The sequence below is a fragment of the Lithobates pipiens genome, unplaced genomic scaffold, assembly GCF_037356315.1.
Source record: "Lithobates pipiens isolate NorthernLeopardFrog02 unplaced genomic scaffold, aLitPip1_a1.2 Scaffold_10, whole genome shotgun sequence".
In the NCBI taxonomy this organism is placed as follows: Eukaryota; Metazoa; Chordata; class Amphibia; order Anura; family Ranidae; genus Lithobates; species Lithobates pipiens.
In genome coordinates this window covers 111,788,588-111,816,511 of record NW_027507686.1, presented here as the reverse complement: position 1 = coordinate 111,816,511, position 27,924 = coordinate 111,788,588, and the positions used below count along the sequence as shown (strand labels likewise).

The 27,924-nt window shown below is 43.1% G+C and overlaps 1 protein-coding gene across 31 annotated transcripts in view; it reads left to right on the top strand.

The window, feature by feature from the left end:
- The window catches only part of LOC143934091 (neurexin-2-like), a 3,463,823-nt gene that overhangs the window by 3,196,666 nt on the left and 239,233 nt on the right, over positions 1-27,924 (top strand). For 9 of the 31 annotated variants that reach the window (XM_077457436.1, XM_077457452.1, XM_077457421.1 and 6 more), the window contains one exon: positions 5,739-5,792. The exons of the other annotated variants lie outside the window; for them this stretch is intronic. In XM_077457436.1, coding sequence (XP_077313562.1) covers positions 5,739-5,792 — 54 coding nt within the window. The remainder of the gene's footprint in view (positions 1-5,738; positions 5,793-27,924) is intronic. 31 annotated transcript variants of the gene reach the window in all.

The window sequence follows — 27,924 nt, the reverse complement described above, 5'->3', positions numbered from 1 at the left end:
AGGAAGGGGTTGCACCCACAAAACATGTACATTGAAATCCCCTGATGGCAGATAGCACATGTTGACACACTGTGTGCATCTTCCAAATGAACTGGTGAAATGCCTGGATTTTGGTACCACAACCTGAACATCACCTAAAAAAAAAATACAAACCATGTCTTAAAAATATGCCAGCAAACATTTATTACCTTTCAAATTCCAGCACTTCTTCCACCTCTCCTTCCTCCATATCCTGAGGTACCACACTACTCTGCTCCCCTTCTTGAGGAGGTGGGGCGTTCATGTTGTCCTCAGACGGAGCAAGTCTTTTCTCCCCTATGAGAATGAAACAAAAGGTATACTTAGCACAGAGATACAGTATTTGTGGCCAGAAATATGAATGTGAAACATTGCTTGGAGGTGGTGTACAATTGTCTGTTTGGGCAGAGTTCCAAGTTGAAGATGTGATTAATTCCATTTTAACCAAGCTGGAATACTTACCTTTTTTGGACAAGTTTCACCCATGGAGACACCCCAAGTATCCACTGTGTGGGTCACTCTAAAAAATGTGCTCTGGTCCCCCACACTAGTGCTCCCGAGTCCAGATGTTTAACCAGTTGCTGACCGCCGGCCGTCAAATGACGGCCAGGCGGCGCAGCTATTGTGGCGGGAGGCCGTCATATGACGGCCTCCCGTTTAAACAGGGATGCGCGCGATCGTGCGCGCGCATCCCTGTTTCTTCGGTGGCGGCGTGTCACGGAGACACCGCTCGCCACCGAAGGGGGTGAACAGCCATTCGTTATGGCTGTTTACCACGTGATCGGCCGTGATGAAGTCACGGCCGATCACAGATGGTCACACCCCCTACGTGCACGGCGCATGCGCGCGATCGCGCTGCGCGTGCACGTCGGTGGCGGCGTGTTCCCCGGGAACACTGCTCGTCACCGACACTGGTAAACAGCCATTGGCTGGCTGTTTACCCACGTGATCGGCTGTGATCCTTTCACAGCCGATCACTAAAATGTAAACAAACCGCGGTAACGGGATGTTACCGGGTTCTTCTCCTCACACACCGATCGTGTGTGAGGAGGAGATTGCGGTAACATCTCGTTACCGCATACAGTGTACACCAAACATACTGATTGCCCCCCCCCAATAAAGAGGACCTGTCACCACCCCTCATAGTACCTGTCAATCACAGTCCATCAGAGTACCTGTCACAGTCCATCAGAGTATTTGAGTACCTGTCCCAGCCCATCAGAGTACCCGAGTACCTGTCCCAGCCCATCAGAGTACCCGAGTACCTGTCCCGGCCCATCAGAGTACCCGAGTACCTGTCCCGGCCCATCAGAGTACCCGAGTACCTGTCCCGGCCCATCAGAGTACCCGAGTACCTGTCCCAGCCCATCAGAGTACCCGAGTACCTGTCCCGGCCCATCAGAGTACCCGAGTACCTGTCCCGGCCCATCAGAGTACCCGAGTACCTGTCCCGGCCCATCAGAGTACCCGAGTACCTGTCCCGGCCCATCAGAGTACCCGAGTACCTGTCCCGGCCCATCAGAGTACCCGAGTACCTGTCCCGGCCCATCAGAGTACCCGAGTACCTGTCCCGGCACATCAGAGTACCCGAGTACCTGTCCCGGCACATCAGAGTACCCGAGTACTTGTCACGGCACATCAGAGTACCCGAGTACCTGTCACGGCCCATCAGGGTACCCGAGTACCTGTCACGGCCCATCAGGGTACCCGAGTACCTGTCACGGCCCATCAGGGTACCCGAGTACCTGTCACGGCCCATTAGAGTACCGAGTACCTGTCACGGCCCATTAGAGTACCGAGTACCTGTCACAGTCCATTAGAGTACCGAGTACCTGTCACAGTCCATTAGAGTACCGAGTACCTGTCACAGTCCATTAGAGTACCGAGTACCTGTCACAGCCCATCTGAGTACCCGAGTACCTGTCACAGTTCATCTGAGTACCTGTCACCGCCCTTCAGAGTACCCAAATACCAGTCACCAAACCATCAGAGTACCTGTCACCAGGCCATCAGAGTACCCGAGTACCTGTCACCAGGCCATCAGAGTACCCGAGTACCTGTCACCAGGCCATCAGAGTACCCGAGTACCTGTCACCAGGCCATCAGAGTACCCGAGTACCTGTCACCAGGCCATCAGAGTACCCGAGTACCTGTCACCAGGCCATCAGAGTACCCGAGTACCTGTCACCAGGCCATCAGAGTACCCGAGTACCTGTCACCAGGCCATCAGAGTACCCGAGTACCTGTCACCAGGCCATCAGAGTACTCGAGTACCTGTCACCAGGCAATCAGAGTACCCGAGTACCTGTCACCAGGCAATCAGAGTACCCGAGTACCTGTTCCAGTCCATCTGAGTACCCGAGTACCTGTCACAGTCCACCTGAGTACCCGAGTACCTATCTCCAGCCCATCAGAGTACCCGAGTACCTATTTGCAGCCCATGTCTCATAGAATATACGTTGGGGTGTTTACTTTCCAAAATGGGGTCATTTTGTGGGTAATTTCACTGTCCTGGTGGTCCAGGACCTTCAAAAGTGTGATGGGTAGGAATGAAATAAGATGTGTCATTTATGCTCCTAGAACGCCTGAACGTACTACTTCAATGTTTGGCCCATCTATGTGGCCAGGCTGTGTAAAAGTCCTACACATGTGGTATCGCCATACTCGGGAGGAGTAGCAGAATGTATTTTGGGGTGTAATTTTTGCTATATACATGCTATGTGTTAGAAATATCTTATAAATTGACAATTTTGTGTAAAAAAAAAATGCGTTTTAATTTTTTTCCACATATTCCAAAAACTTCTGGAAAAAAATGAACCGTTCAAAAGACTCATTATGCCTCACAGATTATACGTTGGGGTGTTAGCTTTCCAAAATGGGGTGATTTTATGGGAAATTCCATTGTCCTGGTACTCCAGGGCCTTCAAAAGTGTAATAGGTGGTTGAGAAATGAGATGCGTCATTTTTGCTCGTAGAACGTCTGAAGGTACTACATCGATGTTGGTGCTCTGTATGTGGCCAGGCTGTGTAAAAGTCTCACACATGTGGTATCGCCGTACTCGGGAAGAGTAGCAGAATGTATTTTGGGGGGTAATTTGTTGTATACATATGCTGTGTGTGAGAAATAACCTGATAATATGACAATTTAGTAAAAAAAAATAAAAAAAAATAAAAAATCTTCATTTTGCAAAGAATTGTGGGAAAAAATGACAACTTAAAAAAACTCACCATGCTACTTACTTAATACCTTGGGATGTCTACTTTGTAAAAAGGGGTCATTTGGGGGGTATTTGTACTTTCCTGACTAGTTAGAGTCTCAAGAAATGAGATACACCTGATGTACTGAAGGCCTGATCAGATGTGATCAATTTTCAGTGATTGGCACCATAGATTGTAGACTCTATAACTTTCACAAAGACCAAATAATATATACTAATGTGGGTTATTTTTTACCAAAGATATGTAGCAGTATAAATTTTGGCCAAAATTTATGAAGAAAAATTACTAATTAGCAAAAATTTATGACAGAAACGAAGAAAAAGGCATTTTTTTCACAAAATTTACGTTTTATTTTATTTATAGCACAAAAAATAAAAAACCCACTAGTGATTAAATACCACTAAAAGAAAGCTCTATTTGTGTGGAAAAAAGGACGCAAGTTTCATATGGATACTGTGTTGGATGACTGAGTAATTGTCATTCAAAGTGTGAGAGCGCTGAAAGCTGAAAATTGGTCTGGTCAGGAAGGGGGTGTAACTGCACTGTACTGAGGTGGTTAAACAGCTGCTGAGTGTCCTCTCCTTACATTCCACTGAATCAAGTTTGCAATTCATTGTAGTTTCAAAGATATCTAGACAACAATGACCTAAACTTCTTTTAATACAAATTAGCATGACCAAATGTGGTTAACCCTTGTAGAGGGTCAGCCTGGGGCAGGGTTAAGAGGGGGTTAATCGAAGAAGGCAGGTACTTCCCCTTCAGCCCTGCTTATTATCAGGTGTGCTGAAAGTGTCAGTGGGGAGTTGTTGAGTAGGAGAGAGAGACACAGCAGCACGCTGTGTGGAAACATCCATTGCTGGAAGGTGGACCTGCTGGGTGAGCTTAAACCACAAAAAAAGACTTTAGCTGTGTTTGGAGCTATGAACTGTTACCTCTAAGCCTGTGGGCTGACGAACTGTGAGCTGTACCTGTGTGCACATCCGTTTGATAAGACAAGTCTGTCTGATCTTATGTTTTGTTTTGCTGCTTTGCTGATTAAAAGCCAATTTTATTTTACTGGACTGCCTCTGAGCCAGCTCTTCACCCCCTGATCTCCTACACCCTATATCAGCTAAAAACATTGTATTTAGTTGGCAAACGAACAATGTTTCCTATGAATGATTACTGTGCCCACGAAAGTAGCCATTTAAAACTGTACAACAGTAAAGAAAAGCACATGGAGCAGCATTCAAGTTAATAATCTTACTTTTTTGAAGTATTTTCTTTATCCTTCTATACTGTCCTCTGTACTGCTGCAGACTCTTCACCCCTTTCATCATGATTTTGGCCTTTTTCGCAGATTGGGGTTTGGGTATGGCCCATTCTTTCAATCATAGTCGGCCCTCTTCAATATGTTGACCGTCTCCACCATCTCCTCAAAGGACATATATGAGGCCTTAAACCTCCTTATGGACATTTTGGCCTCCCGGCTTTCCTCCTCGTTACTACCAGTAGTCATCACCTGCTGTGTCTCCGCCATGTTCCTCTCCCACTGCGCTGAAAGAGATGGGGTGAGGAATCTTTGAGAAATAATATCAGTGGGCAGAATTTCATGCATGTGCAGTGTATATAAAGTTAAGACGCGTGTGTCGTACGTACGTTCGGTGTGCTGAGGAAGGGGGACGAACGTTCTAATGAAGGTAACATCTTAACTTTGGTACATCAGTGGCCTATACTGATTCTAGATTGAGGCCTATATTGGGCTAAGATTAGGAGAGTTTAGCCTGATATTTAGTGTTTTTGTCTTTCAGCAAATATGAAACAAGTCAAAGACCCTGAATTCATGGGCCACTTCATAGACAAATACAGGGATATGCAAAATTTGTGGGAGGTTAAAAACCCCTTATATCGAAATAAACCAGCTAGGAAGACATCACTGGAGAAACTGGAATATGTGAAGACACAGGTCCCCAACGCAGACATCAAGTTTGTGGAGAAGAAAATTGGTAGCTTGAGAAGCACATATAGGAAGGAGCTTAATAAGGTCCAGGCTTCCATAAGATCAGGAGCTGTAGCAGAGGATATACCCAGTCTGTGGTACTACAGCAGGATGCGGTTTCTGGAAGACCAGATGGAAGCCAGGGAATCACTTTCTACACTTCCATCCACCCTTCCCTCAACCCCAGCTGAGGCTTCCGAGGACCAACCTGGGCCTTTAATCCTGGAAGAAGTTGAGGAGCCCAGCTGGAGCCAAGTCTAGTATTTTTTAACATATTTATTGCCAAAAATGATTGTTGTTAACTAGATGTTATTCTTGCTAACAAATGAAGGATTTAAAAAAAAGTGTTTGACATCAATTGACAGTAGGGGCCAAAAATTTGTGTGACAAGAATGATAAAATGCTGGGGTCAGAATGATAGTCTTTTCTATTTATTAACATTCAATTTTCAACAGTCATGAGCTGAAATTTGGGTGTGATTGATGAACCAAAAACTAAAAGTATGTCCCTTTTTCATACACAGGGAGACCTCAGCCAGGACAAGGCTCTGGAATGTGGCAGACAGGAGAAGTCGGGGGTAAGTGGCAGCCAGGAGGAGGCAGGGTAAGTGGCAGCTAGGAGGTGGCAGGGCCCCCGTAGCCTCACCCGATCCCAGGTGCCTCCCCTCCGCCTTCCAACAAAAAGAGCCAGGAAGGGGAATAACATGGAGGAGGTAGCACTGGGCCTCATTAAGGACACTAATGTGGCCCTGAAAAGCCCCCCGATGCTGAAGAGACCTATGGCTGCTATGTAGCTGATAAATTGCTGCAAATGGAGAAGGGCCAATGCCTCAGGTGTGAGAAATTAGTTTTTGAGGCCATTCAGAAGGGGTTGAGTGGCCAAATAAGTGATAACATGCACTTATGTATGCTCGCCCATCCTCCTCCTCCTGCCACAAGTCCACTTCCAGAGCCACAGCCTCCAAGGAAGGCTGCAGGGAAGGCTGCAAGGAAGACAAGAAAGTGATGGCCTGGGTTCACTCTGGTCTGACAGAAGACGCAGGCGGTTGTAGTACCACAGCCTGGGGACATATATGTCATCTTCTGCTATTCATGATCTCTGGGAGTCCTAGACCAGATTGTGCTCCCCATTATATGGACTTCTCAGGCTATCAATTTTATTTTCTAAATAGTAGGCTTGTGCAATTAGTTTCGTAACGAATCGAAATTCGGCCGAAGTTTGCATCTTTTGGACAATTGGATGCATCCGAATGTCCGAATAAAAAAATAACGAATTACAACGAATACGAAAGAAATATAACGAATGAATTCAACATGATTCGGTAATTCTTTAAAGATCTAATGAAACAAAAGGTCAGCTCAAAGTAAATCTTATAGTCCAATCAGCTAATTAATTTTGTGCCGGAGGATGGATTACTGGCAAAGTGCATTCCTGAGAACTGAGTTAGAAGGGCGTTGTATTGTATTTGAGCCGAGGAGAAGAGACGCTGTCATTGTGTGTGTTAAAAGATTCAATAAACAAACGACTTTCCAAACTACGAATTATTATCACGAATGTCTATACATACATAAATAGCGAATTTCAACTAATACAAACGAATGAATTTGACACTACGAATAATAACGAATTATCCGAAAACGTATTAACGTAACATAACGAATATAACAGAACGAAATTATGTATTTTACGAATGACAACAAACTGAAACTAAACAAAATTTTCCGTTGTGCACAAGTCTACTAAATAGTTGATGTGTGCCCTGGGGTAGAAAGGCTTTGCAAATTTCAGCAGTTTCTCCAGCGTTGCCTTCTTTATTTTCTTATCAGCCAGAATAAATGGAGATTTAAACAAAAAAAAAAAAAATACTTTCCTATGTGTTTTTCTTCAAATAGGACAGTTTGTGAGTAGACAGATACATTTCAAAAATACAATGTCAAATTAACAAGGGACACCAACCAACCTCCTTGAGCTTTAAAAATACAAGATAATAATGTTGTTGTGTAAACTTGACACACAAAAAAAAAAAAATGATGGGAGATGATTAGAAAATAATAATTAAAAAAAAAAAAAAAAAAAAAAGGAGTTCAATAAAAAAAAAAACACTAAAAAAATCCAACATTATTACGGAGATCTGGCTTTAAAAACAAAAAAGATTATTCATGAGATCAGGAGAAATAATGAAGAAAGAAGTCTGTGAAAACTGTGTGAACTGTGTGAATATGAGCAGCAAAACAACTTCATTCTTCTAGCATTGTAAAGAAGAAGAGAGTGCTTTGCATTAAACTATTAAAACAAATTCAGCGTGATGAATGTGCTTTGTCCATTATGAACGATTGTTTTACCAGACCGATCGCTTCTGTCTCGTAGTTGAATCTGAGTATGTGCGAATTTTTGCACGTCCGAATTGCATTCACACAAATGCGTTTTTGGATAGGAACTTTTTCCGACCGAAAAATTGAGAACATGCTCTCAACATTTTGCTGGCCGAAAATTCGGCCAGCAAAAGTCCGATGGAGCATACACACGATCTAATTTTCTGATCAAAAGCTCTCATCGGTCTTTTGCTGGATGAATTTCCGATCATGTGCATGCGGCATTAAAGTCTATAAAAGACTTGACACTGGGGCAGAGGTTCACCTTCCAGCAGGACAATGACCATAAACATAAAGCCATAGCTACATTGGAAAGGATTAGATCAAAGCATATTCATGTGTTAGAATGGCCCAGTCAAAGTCCAGATCTAAATCCAATTAAGAATCTGTAGAAGGACTTAAAAGTTGATGATTACAGATGCTCTCCATCCAATCTTATAGTCTGAGCTATTTTGCAAAGAAGAATGGGCAAAGATTTCACGCTCTAGGTGTGCAAAGCTGGTAGAGACATCCCTAAAAAGACTTGCAGCGAAAGGTGGTTCTACTAAGTATTGACTCGGGGGGGGGGGGGGGCCTGAATACAAATGCACGCCACTTTGTGTTGGTCTATCACATAAAAACCCAATAAAATACATTTACCTTTTTTTGGTTGTAACATGACAAAAATGTGGAAAATGTCAAGGGGTATGAATACTTTTTCGAGGCACTGTATGCTTCACATGGCTAGCAACACATGGAATGATAACGGAAGAGTTTGGTCAGTTTAGCCAGTGTTCTATACCACCTGGTGATGATCTTATAAGATTTCTTGGTATTTACTACATATACAGTAGATTCCCTATGGGCAAAGGATAGTATTATCCTTTTTTTTTTTTTTTTTTTTTTTTTTTTTAAAGCGGCAAACCAGAAAAAAAAATGAAGTTCACAGTTGAATCTTGATACACAATATTTAAAAAATCTGAAGATACAATTATTCCATATTATTCAAGAACGTTCATACTAGTTAATAGATAGTACATACACCATAGAATAAAAATTAATGTATATATAACTAGTGAGTCTGCTTGGCTCAGAGCTTTTAAAGAAATAAATATCAATTACCAATTTAAAAAATACTTTATACAACGGTTAACATATATCACTTGAGGGGATGCACTGCAGAGCCCCACTAACTTTGCTTATCACACCACTCCCTACTCCCCCCAAGGAGTCTGGAAAAAAAAAGAAAGAAACCCTAAAAAGTGTTTAATAGGATGTTCCACTGTGTTGTTGCCTACACAAACATAGATCAGAGACCTGGTATCTTGTTGATAAAGTCAAATTAATCCATTGTAACCATGTTTTACGGAAACAAGCTTTCTGCTTATTCAGTGAAGCCATAAGTGCCTCCATTCACATTATTTCATTTACTGCTCTAAACTAATGACCTAGGCTTGGAGGGGATGGAGGGGGTGTGCTGGCCCACAGGCCCTCGCTGCATTAAAATGTCTCACCACTGATTGGTGATATTTACTTTAAGAGCGAGGACTAGGGATGAGCTTCGTGTTCGAGTCGAACGTACGTTCGACTCGAACATTGGCTGTTCGTCCGTTCTTCGAAATCCGAACATTTTGGTCCGTTCGTGTCAAATTCGTGTGGCGCTCACGGCCCACAATGCACTGTGATGGCGCAGTGCATTGCTGGCTCATGATTGGCCAAGCATGCACTGTGACCCCGCATGCTTGGCCAATCGCAGCGCCAGCAGCGAGGAGAGCCATGATTGGCCACAGGCAGGATGCCTGTGGCCAATCATAGCTCAGGCTGTGTAGTGCATGCCCCACACTATATAAGGCCGCCATTGCGGCGGCCTCGTGTAGTGTGTTGGCGTCTGAAGCAGTGGGTGTTCTGTGTACCTTCAACACAGTACACACCGATCGTTTTCGGCTGATTTCCTATCTTGCTGTTGTGTAGTGGTTATTGTCTGCGTGCCCTGACCGCAGTATACACCACTATATTCACCTCACCTATATAGCTAGTGATCTATCTTTAATAATAGAGCTTGCAGTCAGTAGTGTTAGGAGATAGTGCGTGCTGTCTGCGTGCTCTGTACCCAGTACATACCGCTATATCCACCTACATAGCTGTTCTCTATTTGAGCCCACTTGCCATCTGCAGGAGTTATTGGAAGTTGTGTGTGCCTCCAGCACAGCACAGTATACATCTATATATACCCCTTTATCTCTGGTGTTCTATAAAAAAGGCATCTGCAGGAGTTAGTGGGTGTTGTGTGCCTCCAGCACAATATAAACTACCCAACTGCTGTTTTACCCAACTCCCTTCAGGCCATTACCATGTCTGGAAGGCCAGCAAGGAGAGGCAGACAGGCGCGAGCCGATAAAAGAGGGCAAGCAGGCTCTGTGTCTAGAGACAACAGTGCTGGTCGTGGATGCGGTGCATTGTCATCAGCACGTGGCCATGGGACATGCTTGTCCTTCTTTTCGGCAGCTGGACATGTTGAACCGCAACATGCCACGACTTGGTAGAGTGGATGACCAAGCCCTCTTCATCCTCCTCATCCTCTCTCACCCAGTCTCAGGGTAGTAGCAAAGCAGCTGCCAACGCATCGTCTTCCCTCCTCTCAATGTCATCATCAGTGACTCCTTCCCTAGACCCACCACGTCCTCCTGAGGAGTCTCCTGAACTCTTTGAGCACAGTGTTGGGTACATGCTCCAGGAGGATGCCCAGTGTTTTGTGGGCTCTGATGATGACACTCAGCTAGAGGAAGGCAGTAGCGTGAGCGCAGAGAGAGGGGATGCTCAAGAAGGACAGCAATCTGGCAGTCATGTTCCACAAGCTGCAGCATACTGCCAGGTTTGCTACAGCGATGAAGAGGGAGGGGATGATGAGGGCACTGACTCCACGTGGATGCCTGGAAGGAGGGAGGAGGAGGAGGAGGAGGAGGCACATGTCCAACAAGGCAGGATGCCCTCCGGGGGCCAGCTTAGGGGCAGCACACCGACTGAATCACACCGCAGAGCTCCGCCTGTGCAGAGCGCTGCCTCTGCGCGTTATTCTAAAAGTTCTTTGGTGTGGGCCTTTTTTGAGACGAGTGCATCAGATCGCACCACTGCTATTTGCAACATATGTCTCAAGCGTATCTCACGTGGCCAAAACATCAGCCGCTTGGGCACCACATGCTTGACCAGACATATGTTGACCTGCCATGCAGCTCGTTGGCAAGCGTACCTCAAAGACCCACACCAAAGAACAAAGCGGACCTCTCCTTGCTCCTCATCAGCTGGCATCTCCAACCCCACTAGACCTTCAGTCCTCTCTGAAACCTGCTCTGAGAGGAATGAAGGTGTAGAATTAGGTGTGTCACAGCCAAGTGCTTCCGGGAACTCTGCTAGCGGTACACCCACGTCCGATTATAGCAGGCAAATGTCCCTGCCCCAGCTGCTGGACCGGCGGAAGAAGTTTACTCCCAGCCATCCACATGCCCAGCGGTTGAATGCTAGCTTGGCTAAATTGCTAGCACTTCAACTGCTGCCTTTTCAGTTGGTAGACTCGGCCCCCTTCCGTGAGTTTGTACAATGTGCGGTTCCTCAGTGGCAGGTCCCCAAACGCCACTTTTTCTCACGGAAGGCGATTCCGGCTCTCCGGCATGTGGGAGGCAATGTCCTTGCCTCGCTGGACAGGGCGGTCAGCGGTAAGGTGCATATTACCGCTGACTCATGGTCCAGCAGGCATGGACAGGGACGTTACCTGTCTTTCATGGCCCATTGGGTCACTCTTCTGGCTGCTGGGAAGGATGCAGGACAAGGTGCAGTAGTGTTGGAGGTTGTTCCGCCACCACGCCTCCAAAATGCTACTATTGGTTGTGACACACCTCTCTCCTCCACCCCCTCTTCTTCTTCCTCCATGGCCTCTTCCAGTTCTCTGTCCTCAGAACCAGCGGTGCTCCGTAGGCGTTCCAGGGGCTACGCAAGTACGCAGGCAAAACGATGCCATGCCGTGCTTGCGCTGGTTTGTTTGGGGGACAGGAGCCACACTGGGGCGGATGTTTTATCAGCTCTGCAGGGGCAGGCCGAGAGGTGGTTGACGCCACGCCAGCTTAAGCCAGGAATGGTGGTTTGCGACAATGGCACCAACCTCCTCTCCGCCCTCCGACAGGGACAACTGACCCATGTGCCCTGTGTAGCTCACGTCCTTAACCTGGTGGTGCAGCGGTTCTTGGGCAGGTACCCCGGCTTACAGGATGTCCTGAAGCAGGCCAGGAAAGTCTGTGTGCATTTCTGCCGATCATTTAATGCCTGTGCTCGGCTGGCTGAGCTCCAAAAGGAGTTGACCTGCCCAAGAACCGCCTTATATGTGACATGCCCACCAGATGGAACTCAACATTGGCCATGCTGCAGCGGCTGCACACGCAGCAGAGGGCCATCAATGAGTACCTGTGCGACTACGGCACCAGGACAGGGTCAGGGGAGCTCAGTTTTTTCTCACCACGCCAGTGGGGCATGATCAGGGATGCATGCACTGTCCTGTCACCGTTTGAGGAGGCCACAAGGATGGTGAGCAGTGACAGTGCATGCACCAGTGACACTGTACCTCTTGTCCACCTGTTAGAGCATACGCTGCGTGGAATAATGGACAGGGCACTTGAGGCAGAACAGAGGCAGGAAGAGGAGGACTTCCTTGCCTCTCAAGACCCCCTTTATCCAGACAGTGTTCCTGCTGTGCCACCCATCACACAGGAAGAGGATGAGGAGGAGGAGGATGATTGTGTCAGCATGGAGGTGGAGGCTGGCACTCAGCATCAGCATCAGCAGCAGCAGTCTTGTAGGGATGATTTACAGTCCCAAGAAACACGTGGACTTGTACGTGGCTGGGAGGAGGTAGCTGTGGATCATGTTGCCCTTAGTGACCCAGAGGACTCCGGACCGAATGCCTCAGCTAACCTACGCTGCATGGCCTCCCTGATCCTGCAAAGCCTGCGGAAGGATCCTCGTATTCTTCGGATCAAGGAGAGGGACCATTACTGGCTGGCCACTCTCCTTGATCCACGGTACAAGGGTAAGGTTGCCGACCTTATCTTGCCATCGCAGAGGGAGCAGAGGATGAGACATCTCCGGGAGGCCTTGTAGAAAGGTCTGTGCAACGCGTTCCCAGAGACTGGGAGGTTACAAACTCCTGGTCCTGGACAACGTGTTGCTGAGGCATCAGTCAGAAGGAGCGGTGGAGAAGGTGGCCGTCTGACTGATGCTTTCAGCCAATTTTTTAGTCCGCAGCCCCAAGGTATGATCGGTTCCAGCACCCATCGCCAGCGTCTGATTTACATGGTGCAGGAATACCTAGGGGCAAGGTCAGACTTGGACACCTTTCCCACCGAAAATCCTCTGGCTTACTGGGTCTTGAGGATGGATCACTGGCCAGAGCTTGCACAGTATGCAATTGAGCTACTGGCCTGTCCTGCATCCAGCGTTCTTTCGGAACGCACCTTCAGTGCTGCTGGTGGCTTTGTTACCGATCACAGGGTGCGCCTGTCCACCGAATCAGTTGATCAACTGACCTTCATCAAGATGAATCAGTCTTGGATCACCCACAGCTACCAAGCACCTGAAGCTGATGTAACCGAATAATTGTTTTTGAAATACCACATCCCTTCAAGACTGCCTATGCTGATGCTGAGTGACTGTCCTGTTATGTTGATTGTCTATCCTCTTCCTCCTCCGCTGATATGTTGGAAGAACATTTCTGGTTCTGGTTGATGCCATCAGCCCAATTTTTCTGCCCCTGTTTAACAGGGGCGTTTAAGTACAATTTTTGATGCAATGCTTTGCAGCAGGGCTAATTCCTGCAATCAAACAAGAGTATATGGCAGATGTTGCAGTGTGGTGGCACCAGCACCAGTGCCTAAGGCCCAATTTTTCTGCCCCTGTTTAACAGGGGGGTTTAAGTACAATTTTTGATGCAATGCTTTGCAGCAGGGCTAATTCCTGCAATAAAACTAGAGTATATGGCAGAGGTTGCAGTGTGGTGGCACCAGCAGCAGTGCCTAAGGCCAAATTTTTCTACCCCTGTTTAACAGGGGCGTTTAAGTACAATTTTTGATGCAATGCTTTGCAGCAGGGCTAATTCCTGCAATAAAACTAGAGTATATGGCAGAGGTTGCAGTGTGGTGGCACCAGCAGCAGTGCCTAAGGCCAAATTTTTCTGCCCCTGTTTAACAGGGACATGTAATTACAATTATTGATATAATATTTCACAGGAGGGCCCCTTCCTGTGCCCACCCAGAGTAACGGTGAGGACTTATAGTGTTGTGGCACCAGCACCACAACCACCAAAGGTCAATTTTTCTACCACTGTTCAACAATGGCATGTAATTACAATTCTTGATATAATCGTTCACAGCAGGGTGCTCCACCGCCCACCAAGAGTCACTTTGAGGGCTTACAATGTTGTGGCAAAACCAACACCTTGTTCCGCCATTTCTGCAGAGCATATAGGGCAGGCCCCTACTTTCAAACATCCAATTTACAAACATCTCCTACTTGCAAACGGAAGGAGACAACAGCAAGTGAGATGAAAAAAGATTGACGACAAAACAAATTATACAGGACTGGAGCTACACTTTAAAAATGTACCAGTTGAAAATTACAAACAGATTCAACTTAACACAACAAACCTACACAGTCCCTGTCTTGTTTGCACAGCCTGTATACTGCTGTTCTGAGTATATAGGGCCTGGGGGCCACACGCATTTCCTTTTTTTAATATGGGTACGGGGTTCCCCTTAATATGCGTACAAGACCCAAATAGGCTGGTAATGGGCAGGGAGGGCTACCCATGCCATTTTTCTCAATGATTTTCAACCATATTGCAGGAACCAGATATAACATTAAAACTGCAAGCAGTTTTAAATGGTGTTATTTCCGTTAAATGTCATTTTGTGCAGGGACTGTTCTAAACACGGGAAACACGTGGCACTTCACAGGCATACTACAGACACCCCACAGGCACCATATTTAAAGGAATATTTCACTTTTTTTTTTTCACTTTAATCGTCATTAAAATCAGTGCTCCCGCCAAAACGGCCGTTTTTAAAACTTTTTTTTGCATTGACCCATGTCCCCTGGGGCAGGAGCCAGGTCCCCAAACCCTTTTTAGGACAGTATCTTGCATATTAGCCGTTAAAATTAGCACTTTTCATTTCGAACGTTCGATTCCCATAGACTTCAATGGGGTTCTAACGTTCGTTTGAATTTGGGGTCCGTTCGAAAGTTCTGGTGAGAACCGAACCGGGGGGTGTTCGGGTCATCCCTAGCGAGGACTAAAGTGTAGTAAACAGGCTGCTGAATTCTGGTCAAGGGAAAGAACAGTAAGGTCCCTGATCAAGATAGACATTTTGCCAATAAGGATGTATCCTGCAATATGGAAGATATGGATGATTTATGTATAAAATGAAAAATAAAATGTCTTTGCTCAGTAGATATTGCTGTATTCAAATCTCTTTACCATGCAGCAATATAAAATGGAATATAAGATTCCTGGGGTGCAATCAGTTCGGCATATGCCCTGGAGAGACCCCATGTAATGATTTGCCCAGATGCAAATTAAAGGCAGCAGGCATATCAAATGGTATTGCCTGCCATACTTGAAGGGGTGATGGAATTATTGATTGAATATCAGTTGTAAACTAGGTGTCGACCGATATAATTTTTTCAGGGCAGATACGATACCAATTTTTCGGCCATTTTTTAGGCAAATATCAGGTGACAATATTTTTTTTTACAAGTTTGAAAAATAAACACAATTTTCTACACAAATCTGGTATAAACTGAACATGTTAATGTTTATTAAAAATGTAAACATTAAGGGCTCATTCTTCATCTTCACACCATACCTGCATGAAAACTGATGGGAAAAACACACAGATTTCAAAACTGACATCTGTCTACACCATGTTGTGATGAACGAGGTCTAAAAGTAAACAATTGAGAAAAATAAAGTGCTTTAAAAATAATAACTTATTAACCACTTCGCGCCGCGCTATAGCCAAAAGACGGCTGCAGCATGGGCGCTATCTGCCGGGAGGCCGTCCCTGGATGTCCTCCCTTTAACTTCCCCTCTGCACGTTGCCGTGGGCATGCATTGGGAAAGTTCTGTGCTAGCCATGTCCCCCGGACACACCCAGTCACAGATCGCTGTAAATGGCCAATCACAGCGGCCGTTTACAGCGTGATCGGCGTGCCCAATGAGAGATGATCTCATATGTAATTTATATATATGAGATTATCTCTCAGCGCCGCTCTCCCTCCTCACACAGACAGCATGTGAGGAGGGAGAGATGCAGCGGTCAGTGAAAAAATAAAATGAAAATACAGTGCCCATCTGTCCCCAGTGCCATCTGTCCCCAGTGCCATCTGTCATCAGTGCCATTTGTCAATAGTGCCACCTGTCCCCAGTGCCACATATAAGTGCTACCTGTCATCAGTGCCACATAGTGCCATCTGTCATCAGTGCCACGTGTCATCAGTGCCACATAGTGCCATCTGTCATCAGTGCCATATCAGTTTCACATGTCATCAGTGCCACATATTAGTGCCAGTCACCAGTGCCACATATCAGTGAAATCTGTCATCAGTGCCACCTGTCAGTGTCACGTGCCATCTGTTATCAGTGTCACGTGTCATCAATGCCAGGTATCAGTGCCATCTGTCATCAGTGGCATGTGTCATCAATGCCACGTATTAGTGCCATGTGTCATCAGTGCCACATATTAGTGCCATCTGTCATCAGTGCCACATATTAGTGCCATCTGTCAGTGTCACGTGTCATCAGTGCCACGGATTAGTGGTATCTGTCATCAGTGCCACGTATCAGTGCCACGTATTAGTGTCATCTGTCATCAGTGCCATGTCAGTGTCACTTGTCATTGTCCTGGTGCTCCAGGGCCTTCAAAAGTGTAATAGGTAGTCAACAAGTTAGATGTGTAATTTATGCTCCTAGAACACGTGATGGTGCTCCCTGCATGTTGAGCCTCACTATGTGGCCAGGCTGTGGAAAAGTCCCACACATGTGGTATCGTAATACTCAGGAGGAGTAGCAGAATTTATTTTGGGGCATTATTTGTGGTATACACATGCCACATGAGAGAAATAACCTATTACAATGACAATTTTGTGGAAAAAATTCAAATAAAATAAAATCATTAATTTTGCAAAGAATTGTGGGAAAAATTACAACATCAAAAAGCTCACCATGCCCCTTACTAAATACCTTGGAATGTCTACTTTCAAAAAAGGGGTCATTTGGGGGGTATTTGTACTTTCCTGGCTTGTTTGGGTCACAAGAAATGAGATAGACCACCAGTACATCAGATGTGATCAATTTTGTATGATTCGCACCACATCTTGTAGACTCTCTAATTTTCACAAAGACCAAATAATATCCACTAATTTGGGTTATTTTTACCAAAGATATGTAGCAGTATAAATTGTGGCCAAAATTTATGAAGAAAAATTAATAATTTGCAAAATTTTATCACAGAAACAAAGAAAAATTTGGTTTTTTTTTCAAAATTTTCGTTATTTTTTCATTTATAGCACAAAAAATAAAAAACCCAGAGGTGATCAAATACCACCAAAAGAAAGCTCTATTTGTGGGAAAAAAGGACAAAAAATTCATTTGGGTACAATGTTGCATGACTGAGTAATTGTCATTCAAAGTGTGAGAGCACCCAAAAGCTGAAAATTGGTCTGGGCAGGAGGGGTGTTTGAGTGCCCAGTAGGCAAATGGTTAAATGGCTTCCCAAAACATCCAAAAAAAAGTAAAAACTGCATTGCACTGATTAGCTTTTTGCACTGCGGTAGTGATTTAAATATAGACAGTGGACACTTTATTCAATACTCTGTTAGGTAGAACAATATTATAGTGCAGAAAGCACAACATTTCAGCATGTTCACCTGTTTTTTTCACTAAAAACACGCTCACTTGGTACAGAGGAAGGAGGAGCAGTTGTCTTTTTGTATGTATGTATATATGTTTTTTTTGCAGCATCCTGCTCTTCCAGATTAGTAACATGCTCTTCCCAATTTGAACCTCCTGCACCTCGTGTTGAATATCTACTGTCAGCCATTGCTTTGCATTGGCCAATACATCATCAGAAGAGAAAGCATTATTCTTGTATCGAGGATCCAAAAGGCATGCCATCACAAAATGTTTATTCTCTTCATGCTTCTCAAAGCATTTGGATAGGCTGTCCCTCATGCCTGAATGTTTTAATGCCACATGTGTTGGGTCCTTCATTCTCTTGAAGAAGCATCTTCAGCACTCTCACACATGGAATGACACAGATAAGCTTAATGACTCACCTCTAGTGTCACTTCCTCTATGGGGAGGAGGGTCTCAATGACATTGGCTACAATGTCCCACTGATCAGCAGGACAACAATATCCTCCATGTTCACCTGAATAGATGCTCTGAGCTCACTTCTGTTCAATATTCTTTGCAGAATGTGAAGTGTTGAGTTCCATCTTGTTGGAACAGCCTGAATTAAGTTGTTTTGTCTCTGCTTGGCAAGGACAGAATGGTGGAAATAGCCTGCACACCTCTTTAGCATGCCAATTATATCAATCAAAGCTCTCTGGCTTGACAGACCATAATTTTGTACATTGCAGGGTGGCCAATGCCTCATTCCTTTCACCGTGTTTGCTCCGCTGCAATAATAGGTGGGTTGAAAATGGCACCTGGTGTATGGATTTAAAACATAGCTGCCCCTTTAAGAAAGTTTAAGCACTGAACTGTATAAAAAAAATCATATAAAAAATGTTTTAAAGATGTTGGCACTAAAGACAAACAAAATGAATGTGGAAAAGCAAATAGTGATTAAAAAAGCTAATAAATATATAAAATCCAAAGTGACAATCCCAACACCATAAATAAATAAATGAAATCTTCTGGTTTGAAGTTGCTTCAAATAAAAGCTACACCAAAAGTGCTCATGAGGTAGATGGCAATTCACTAAAAGTGTCTGACCACTTTTTACAGTAGGTCAAAATACGCTTGAATTGAATGGACCAGAGGAATCCTAGGTAGGCACCTTTCCACTCTGTGACCCCCCTCCAGATGATGGCTGAAGATAAGGGAACAGACTCCACCAAGGACACACAAAAATAACTCTTATGGTGTAGTAAGTTTTAATAATTTTTTTAAAAAGGTAACAAAAGATTTTGCACTCACATGTGACTGGGCTATGCCCAGCACTAAGGTGTCTACAGCATGTGCGAGTGGATATATCGGAATTGCAGCAGCGTGCGATCCACGGCCCATTCTGGATATACCAAGAGGATGTCACACAGAGGACCCAGAAGTGACAAGTCCACGCTTCTACGTACGTTTACCGTACTGGCGTCATCAAGAAGTGACGAACTGCCATTTCCTGTTCGCTTTTATAATGCACAAAAGGGTGTGATTGGCTAGGCTCCCCAAACATGGAGATTGGGGACAAAAAAATGAATTTTTTTCATACTTACAATTTTCTTTTCCTGGTGCCCATCCATGGCAGCATACCTGTGACCAGGTATGCTGCCATGGATAGGCACCAGGAAAATAAAATTACGGCAAGTATGAAACAATTTCCTGTTTTCCTGGTGCCTCCATGGCAGCATACCTGTGAGAAATAACTAGCTGTAATGGGTGGGATGATGCATAGTAAAAAAAATTATTTGAAAAAGCATTTTTTCAAATGAGAAAGCAGCTGGGTTTACTCTGTAATGTCTCATAAAAGCATGTTAGGATGACCATGATGCTACCCTTTAGACCGTTCTAATGGGTACGTCTGCTCTGGCTGTCCAAGAAGCAGAAAACAACCGGGTGGCATACAGTCCAACTGAAGAGGGTGTTCTAGACTCCTAGTCCTGTACGCCTTCTTAATTTGATTATCCATTATCCAGGGATCTGCAAACTACGGCTTCCCAGCTGCCGCAGTATCACATGTCCCATGAGGTATTTTAAACCTCCGATATTCACAGACATTACTAGGCATGATGGATACTGCAGTTCCAGAATGGCCATAGGGCCACATTCTGGAGGCCTCTGCCCCAGGTGATGCTTTCTTGCCCCTGTTTTTTTTTTTGGGGGGGGGGGGGTATTACAAATAGGTTAGATGAAAGTCTGAAGGGAATTGTGGCTTGAACATAGTGTCTTAGTACCGAAGTAATATGGTCTTCGTGAAGAAGGTCGAAATTGGATCTGAAATGATTGGCAGGGCCCAAGGCTCGGAGACAGTAGAGGAAGAGGAGAACTTAGGGATATATCCATGTACTGTATCCGAGTACAGAAAATAATGTTGTCTTCTGATTCCAGAGACTAAAGTTCTAATACTCTCCACCCCGATGCCATCGCCACAAAGAGAAATAGTTTCCAAGTGAGATTCCACAAAGATGCTGAACCCGATGGGTCAAAAGGCTGTTTGGATAAGGGAGCCAGAGCGATAGAGAGATCCCAAGTGGGAAAGATTTGTTTTAATGGATGGGCTTATCTTCTTGACTGTCTTGAAGAATCTGAGTATTAACCACTTAAGCCCCGGACATTTTGCAGGCCAAAGACCAGAGCACTTTTTGCGATTCGGCACTGCGTTGCTTTAACTGACAATTGCGCAGTCGTGCGACATGGCTCCCAAACAATATTGACATCCTTTTTTCCCACAAATAGAGCTTTCTTTTGGTGGTATTTGATCACCCCTGCGGTTTTTTATTTTTTGCACTATAAACAAAAACAAAGTGTCAATTTTGAGAAAAACACATTATTTTTTACAATTTGCTGTAATAAATATCCCCCAAAAAAATATAAAAAAAAAAATTTCCCTCAGTTTAGACCGATACATATTCTTCTACATATTTTTGGGGGGAAAAAAATCGTAATAAGCGATTATTAATTGGTTTGTGCAAAAGTTATAGCGTTTACAGAATAGGGGATAATTTTATGGCATTTTTATTGATTTTTTTTTTTTTTACTAGTAATGGCGACGATCAGCGATTTTTATCATGACTGCGACATTATGGCGGACACATCGGACATTTTTGTTGGGACCATTGTCATTTTATACAGCAATCAGTGCTATACAAAGGTACTAATTCCTGTGTAAATGACACTGGCAGTGAAGGGGTTAACTACTAGGTGGCAGTGTAGGGGTTAAGCAAGCCCCATATATCAGCGTGCGCCGGTCGGCATGTGATTAAAGGATCTTCGGCCCATCTCTTGTGGTCACAGCAAAGATTGCCACCAGCTGTACCTCTAAATTGCTTAATCCTAAATCAGGTCTGTTTGCAGGAAATCAAGGAGTTGGATGGAAGAGGGTGCATCAGCATTGAAGTTTTGACGTTAGGGAAAGATATAAACTTATTCCAAACCTTGTCATACATAGTTACATAGTAAGGTTGAATAAAGACACCAGTCCATCCAGTTCAACCTGAGTGAGTGTCTACAATTGTCCCTATCCCTGTACATTGCACACTCACATTGGTCCCTACCCTCAAGGAGCCCACACTCCAAGGTCCCCATTCATATACTAGGGCCAATTGTGAACAGAATCCAATTAACCTACCTGCATGTCTTTGGAGTGTGGGAGGAAACTGGAGTACCCAGAGGAAACCCACGCAGGCACATGCAAACTCCAAGCAGTTCCCTAGGGAATCATGGGTCTCCCTGCAAATAAGGCAGGACTGTTATCACCGTTATTATTGATATTGCAAGTATAAAGTGAATTTTCGAGGTAGAAGGCCAGAGGAGGCCTAAATTAGATTGCATGCCAAGGGACTTGACAGGGTGTCTTTTGCATCTATTGCTTCTGCCCAAGGTTGAGGTAAATGTAAAAAAACATCTGCAGCTTGGTATTGCTTGCTGTAGCAAAAGGATGCAGTTCAGGAAAAGTTCACTGGCCCACAATCCAACTGAATAACTTTGGTTGTAGAGACCATTTGCTGGGATCCAGGAATCCTTGGGATAGGTGATTTAAGTTTGTGTTTAGGTGGGCTGGAAGATAGACTACACTTAGGTCCTTTAGATTCCCCTTTGCCCAAATGAAGATGGGTTCCACTTCCCTTAGTAAGGAACTGTTGTGGGTTCTGCCTTTGTGATGTATGTATGATATTGCAGCTCTATTATCTATTCAAATCAGAACTAAACTCAGAGCAGAATCTGAGAGAGCAAATGCTGTCAATGTGAGATAAGTTGCCTGGATCTCCAGGATATTTGCAACGATGTCTGCCACATTAAACGCCCATCTCTCTTGAACCAACATCTGGTTGCAATGTGCCTCCTAGTCTATTGCATTGGTGTCTGTGGTAACTGTGGTCCAGAAGACATACCCTAATGGACGGGGCTCCCTCTTTGTCCACTAGTGCAGACTAGGGATGGGCCGAACGGACCCCTGTTCGGTTCACACCAGAACTTTCGATCACCACGAAAGTTCGAACTCGAACATCGAACCCCATTAAAGTCAATGGGACCCAGAGATAAAAAAAAAAGTGCCCATTTTGAAGACTTATATGCAAGTAGTTGGGCATACAATAGTTGTAGGGGTCTGGGACCTGCCCTGGTGGACATGTATCAATAATAAAAAAAGTTTGTGAGAAATTACATTTTTAAATGAGCAGTGATTTGATTTTTAAAGTGAAAGCATAACAATTAAAAATTCATTCCAATATAGTGCCTGGGGGGTTCCCTTAGTCTACCTGTAAAGTGTCAGATCTGTACCATGTCTAACATCTGCTGCAGCAATAATTGCATTTATAAAGCCAAATAAATATGAAATTTGCCCTGCAAGCTACCTTTATTTTGCTCAGCAACAGCTGGGGAGCCAGTGTGTATGATGAGGCCACAATGTAGTGCACTGGGAACAATATCTTTGGGTGTGTTCCCACCATAAACCTATAGAGGTGATCTTAACGAAAGCAAAAATTGGCCTTGCTGTAAAAAAATTGCAATGATATGCACCTGTCAATCAGATGCAGAAAATTACTCGTTGGGTGTCGGGGGCGCCTTCCCACCATAACCCTATAGAGGTGCTCTTGATGAAGGCAAAAAAAATTCCAATGATATGCACCTGTCAAACAGGTGCTGAAAAATTGGTCTTTGTGTGTTAATTGTGCACATGAAACCTATACCAAAAACATTCTTCCAGATGAAATGATTGAACACTCTCAAAGCTAGGCAGCCTCAAAGTCCTGCAGAGATTCCACATCTCAAAAAGACCTAATCAGTGACATCAGCATCAGGGGCTTCATAGCCCCTGATGCTGATTCATAGCCCCAGGACTGATTCATTTTTTTAAAAGTCAAAAGGTCCATGGAGTCTGTGGACAGATGCATTCTATGATTAGTAACGAAACCTCCTGCAGCACTGAATGCCCATTCTGAAAGCACGCTGGATACAGGGCAGCCCAACAACTCAATAGCTTACTGGGCAAGTTCTGGCCAGTGGTCTATTCTCTTTTCTTTTCAAATGTTTTTATTGAGATTTTTAGCAGAGTTAGTTACAACAAGGGTTACAAAACAAAAAAAAATAATATATAGTAATAAAAGTAACATAACACAGCATAATGTAGTGACAGGGTTTTCTCAGCACAATATTAGCATAGAAACAAATAATCCACAATAAAGAATAAAGTAGTATTCCCAAGTATCTAATATTCATAGTCATAAAGGGACTCGAACAAGAGTAAGTCTCTTAGAATTTGTATAATAAAGTCCGTAATATAATTATTGTAAGATTTATAAATAGCGATATGGATAATGGCCACTTCTGGACCCCAAGACACCCCTCACAGGGATCTATCTGTGTCTTGGAGTACCTAGGCCAACATCCTAAAGGAAATTCAAACACAGTAGTTATCTTTTATGAAGGAAAATAAAGATCTATTCTTACTCCGCAGCTCAATTCAGATAAACAAACATGTGATATATTTGTCACTTTGTTATGAAATTATTTTTAAAGCCATCCAAAAAAAAAAATATTAAAACGCACAGGAGTTCTTTCTTCTATATGATTAAAGAATCAGCATTATCTAAATTGTGGAAGTATAATTTTTGTACCATGTACTCCAAGGTTCCCATAGTTGTTGTTCCTTAATATATAGGGATTTGTCATTAGGAAATAACAATTCGTAGGAGTGGTGGAGTTGGGTTAATTCTATAACTTCTGTCATAGTAGGAAGAGAGTCAGTTTTCCATTTTCTAGTTATGGATAGTCTCGCAGCTAAAAGTATATGTGTTACTACTTTACGATATTGTTTTGGGAATCGTATGTAAATTCATATTCAGAATGGCTAGTTCTGGTGAAAGTTGAAGGACAATACCTGTTACGAAAGTGAGTAAATGGGAGATTGCCTGCCAGTAGTTATGTAAGCTTGGGCAGTCCCACATAATATGAAATGGGGTCCCCAATTGGGTGCAATTTCTCCAGAAATTAGGTGCCAGTTCCCATAGTGTAACACATGCAGTGGCCCTATATATGCTTCGTAGGGAAGCCATCCATTGTTTAATTGAAAAGTCTTGCCCCAAATCTTGTTCCCATTTAAGGAAGGAAGGTAGTTTGCTGGGTATGTTTTTTTCCCCTAGAATTGGGTATATTGTAGCTACTCCTTTCTGTGAGGTGGCATGGTTATTGAGGAAAGACCATATTTTAACCGGGATTGAAGCTCTGAGTTGTGGATTGTGTAGCAGACACTTTTCAATTTGAATATATGTAGATCGCTCAGAATTCGGAAGCTGTAATTCATTACTTAACTGAGAAAAAGACTTTAATGAGCCCTGTTGGAAGAAGGAACCAAGTTTGATATCCCGACCCAAATTCTAGTCGTGTATTTGTACGCCAGGAATTAATGTTGGTATAATTGTTAGAGGAGGGTTTAACACCGTGATTGGAGTTTTATCCCATTTGTATGTGATGATTCTCTGCCAAGAGTGTAGCGTCGCTTTCACCGTTGGTGGGTATTGAGCTGTAATTGTGGACTTAATTTTCCTACTAAGTAACCAGAATTGCATATTATGCTGTCGTGTGATGTCTTTCTCAATTTGTCCCCATAAAGTTTTAGGAGTAGGCAAGAACCATTCTTGCAATTGGGTCAAAAGAGTTGAGTCATAATAATCCTGCAGATCAGGTACGGTCACACCATCTATATTTCTATGTTTGATTAGTATATGGTATGCGCAACGGGATTTTTTGCCATTCCATAGATATTTTCCCAAACTGCTTTGTAATGATTTAAAGTAGTATTTAGGGATACATATTGGAAGGGACCTGAGTTGATATAATAATTTTGGTAAGGTCATCATTTTGAAAGCTGCCAGGCGACCAGCCCATGTAAATTCGAATTTACTAAGTGTTGTCAGATCTGTTTCAAAATGTTTCCTAAATGGTAAAAAGTTTGTTTTAAATAACTGTTTTGTTTTGTTAGTGAGAGTGATTCCTAAGTAAGAAATCCCCTCGTCTTTCCAGTGGTAGGGGTATTTATTAGACAATAACTGCTTGGTTGTGTTATCTAATCCTAAGTCTAAAATACGGGACTTGGTTTCATTGATTTTTTAATATGATGCTGCTCCAAATGTCGTTAGTATATTTTGGAGATTCGGGAGAGATGAAATAGGATCAGACACTATAAGCACTATGTCATCTGCGAACAGACTTATTTTATTATCTATTTGCCCAATTTTTATACCAGATAGTTTTGTGTCAGATCGTATACATTCTGCTAGAGGTTCGATGGCTAAATTAAATATTAAAGGAGATAAGGGGCAACCTTGTCGTGTTCCATTCGAGATGCCAAAGGGCCTAGACATCATATCATTTGTGTATACTCTCGCTGAGGGGCCCTTATACAGTGCAAAAATTGCTGATAAAATATTTCCATGAAAGCCTAATTTTAAAAGCACTGACTGTAAATAGCCCCAATGGACCCTATCAAACGCCTTCTCTGCATCCAAAGAAAGGAGCAGAGAAGGCGTTTGATGTCTCTCAGTGAAGTGTATAATATCAATCAGACATCTTGTTGTATCTGAAGATTGTCGACCTTTAGTAAAGCCAGATTGATCTTTGTGAATAAGGTCTGGTATGTAGTTCATTAGTCGATTCGCTATTGCTTTAGCGTATATTTTGATGTCAATGTTCAATAATGAAATCGGTCTGAAATTTTGGGGAGCGTTGGGATCTTTGCCTGGTTTCGGCAGTGTTATGATCAAGGCCTGAAGCATCTCAGCCGGAAATTCTGATTTGGATGCCGCTTCGTTAAAAAGTGAGCACTGGGCCCTGCGAGGCCCTCTTTTTTTGTTTTTGTTTTTTGTTTATTGTTTTTCGTTTTTTTGGGCCAGGTCACGCTGATATGGCCTGGATTTATGTATGTTTAAAATGTAATCTTCAATAAAAAGAATTTTATAAAAAAAAAAAAAGTGAGCATAAGTGGGGAGCCAATATATCTCAAAGTAATTTATAGTATTCTCCTATCGTTCCGTCTGGGCCTGGAGATTTATTGTTGGGCAGGGAGTCTATAGTTCTAGCAATTTCTTTCACTGAAAATGGGACGTTAAGATCAGAGATTTGATCAGAAGTTAATGATGGGAGACTAATAGTATCTAAGAAATCACTTATTATCTTTGGGGTAGGTGTGGGAGTTTGAGAATCATCTTTAAGATTGTAAAGGGAGCTATAATAACAGCTAAATGCATCCGCTATGTCTTGGGGGTCTTGTAATTTTTCTCTAGTAATAGGGTGGTATAGATATGGAATCTTTGATTTGGAATATCTGCCTTTGATCCGTAGTGCCATGTTTTTTCCTGCTTTGTTGCTAGTATGGTAATATTTAGCTTTAAGTTTTCTAGTATGTTTTTCAAATGTATCAAATAAAGTTGTTCTGAGTTCCTGTCGTAATATTTGTAGTTTAGTTTTCAGTTGTTGTGATGGGTGACATTGGTTTTGGGAATCTAATGTTTTAATGTCAGCAGTAAGTTTCTCAATGAGTTTTGTTTTATTTTTCCTGAATTGAGCATTCAGTTGCATTAGGATTCCCCTACTAAATGCTTTATGAGCACCCCATAGGGTGGCGGAGTCTGACACCGATCCCACATTATATTTAAAGAATTCAGTTATCTGGTTTTGTATAGCTGTAGCATAGGTAGTCATTTTGATAAGATATGCATTTGTTCTCCATAGAAAATGGGTCGTTTGAGAGTGTTTAGGTAGAATAGTCATACTAATTGGGGCATGATCAGTCCAAGTGATGGGTGCAATGTCAGACTCCCTCACCCGCTGCAATAACCACTTATCCGTAAAAATATAAATCGATACGAGTATAGGTATTATGTACCAGGGAATGATATGTGTATTCACGATCTCCAGGATGATGGCATCTCCATACATCATAGAGATCGCTTTTATTCAAAACAAATTTAAGTGCACAGTTGGTTCTGGTTTTGGGATTAGAAGTGTCTAGTTCTTGTTCATGTATTGTGTTGAAGTCTCCACAAATTATTAAGGCACCTTTTTGGCATTTACCTATTTTTCTCATCAGGCCATTCAGAAAATGGGATTGCCTTTTATTAGGCGCATACACATTTACCAATGTAGTAAGTGTATTATCAATGGTACATATTAATATGAGCTATCGTCCATTGGTATCTACAATAGATTCATGCAATTGAAAATTAACTGAATGATGTATGGCAATAAGTACTCCCTCTTTTTTTCTGTTGGCCTGAGGCTGTAAATATGTGAGGAAAGTTCTTATGGGTGCAAGTGGGAATAGCGCCTGTTTTGAAATGGGTTTCTTGTATACACAATATTTGACATCGCTGGGTGTTAGCCATTTGCCACATCGGCGCTCTTTTTGCTGGATGGTTAAGACCATTAGTATTTAAAGATATTAACTTTATACTCATGAAAGGATATTAATAAGATGGAAAAAGTAAGTACATACTAGCCTGATAATAGCTTTAAATTCTACTTCCATGTGAACAATCTGTAGTCTGAAATGACTATGAATGTCCAAAAATTTAGTGACTGAAAAGTTTTGATTCAAATTTTGTAGGTTCACAACATACCTGTCCCTTTGAATGCTATGAGTTGTGTATAGGATACTGTGAAGAAAAAAATAAAAGTAAAAGCACAAACAAAAATATAACCAAACATTAAACTTAACTTGCAGTGGTAAACATTTCAATGTATACTGCAACATTAGAATGGGGAATTAGTTCAAAGGTCAGCTGTTCCAAAGATTTAGTATCGCACGGCACGGCGGGCAAGCTGATAGATTTCCTATAGATAGGATTGTATTTTGATCGGATCTAGTCAATGAAAGCTAATGC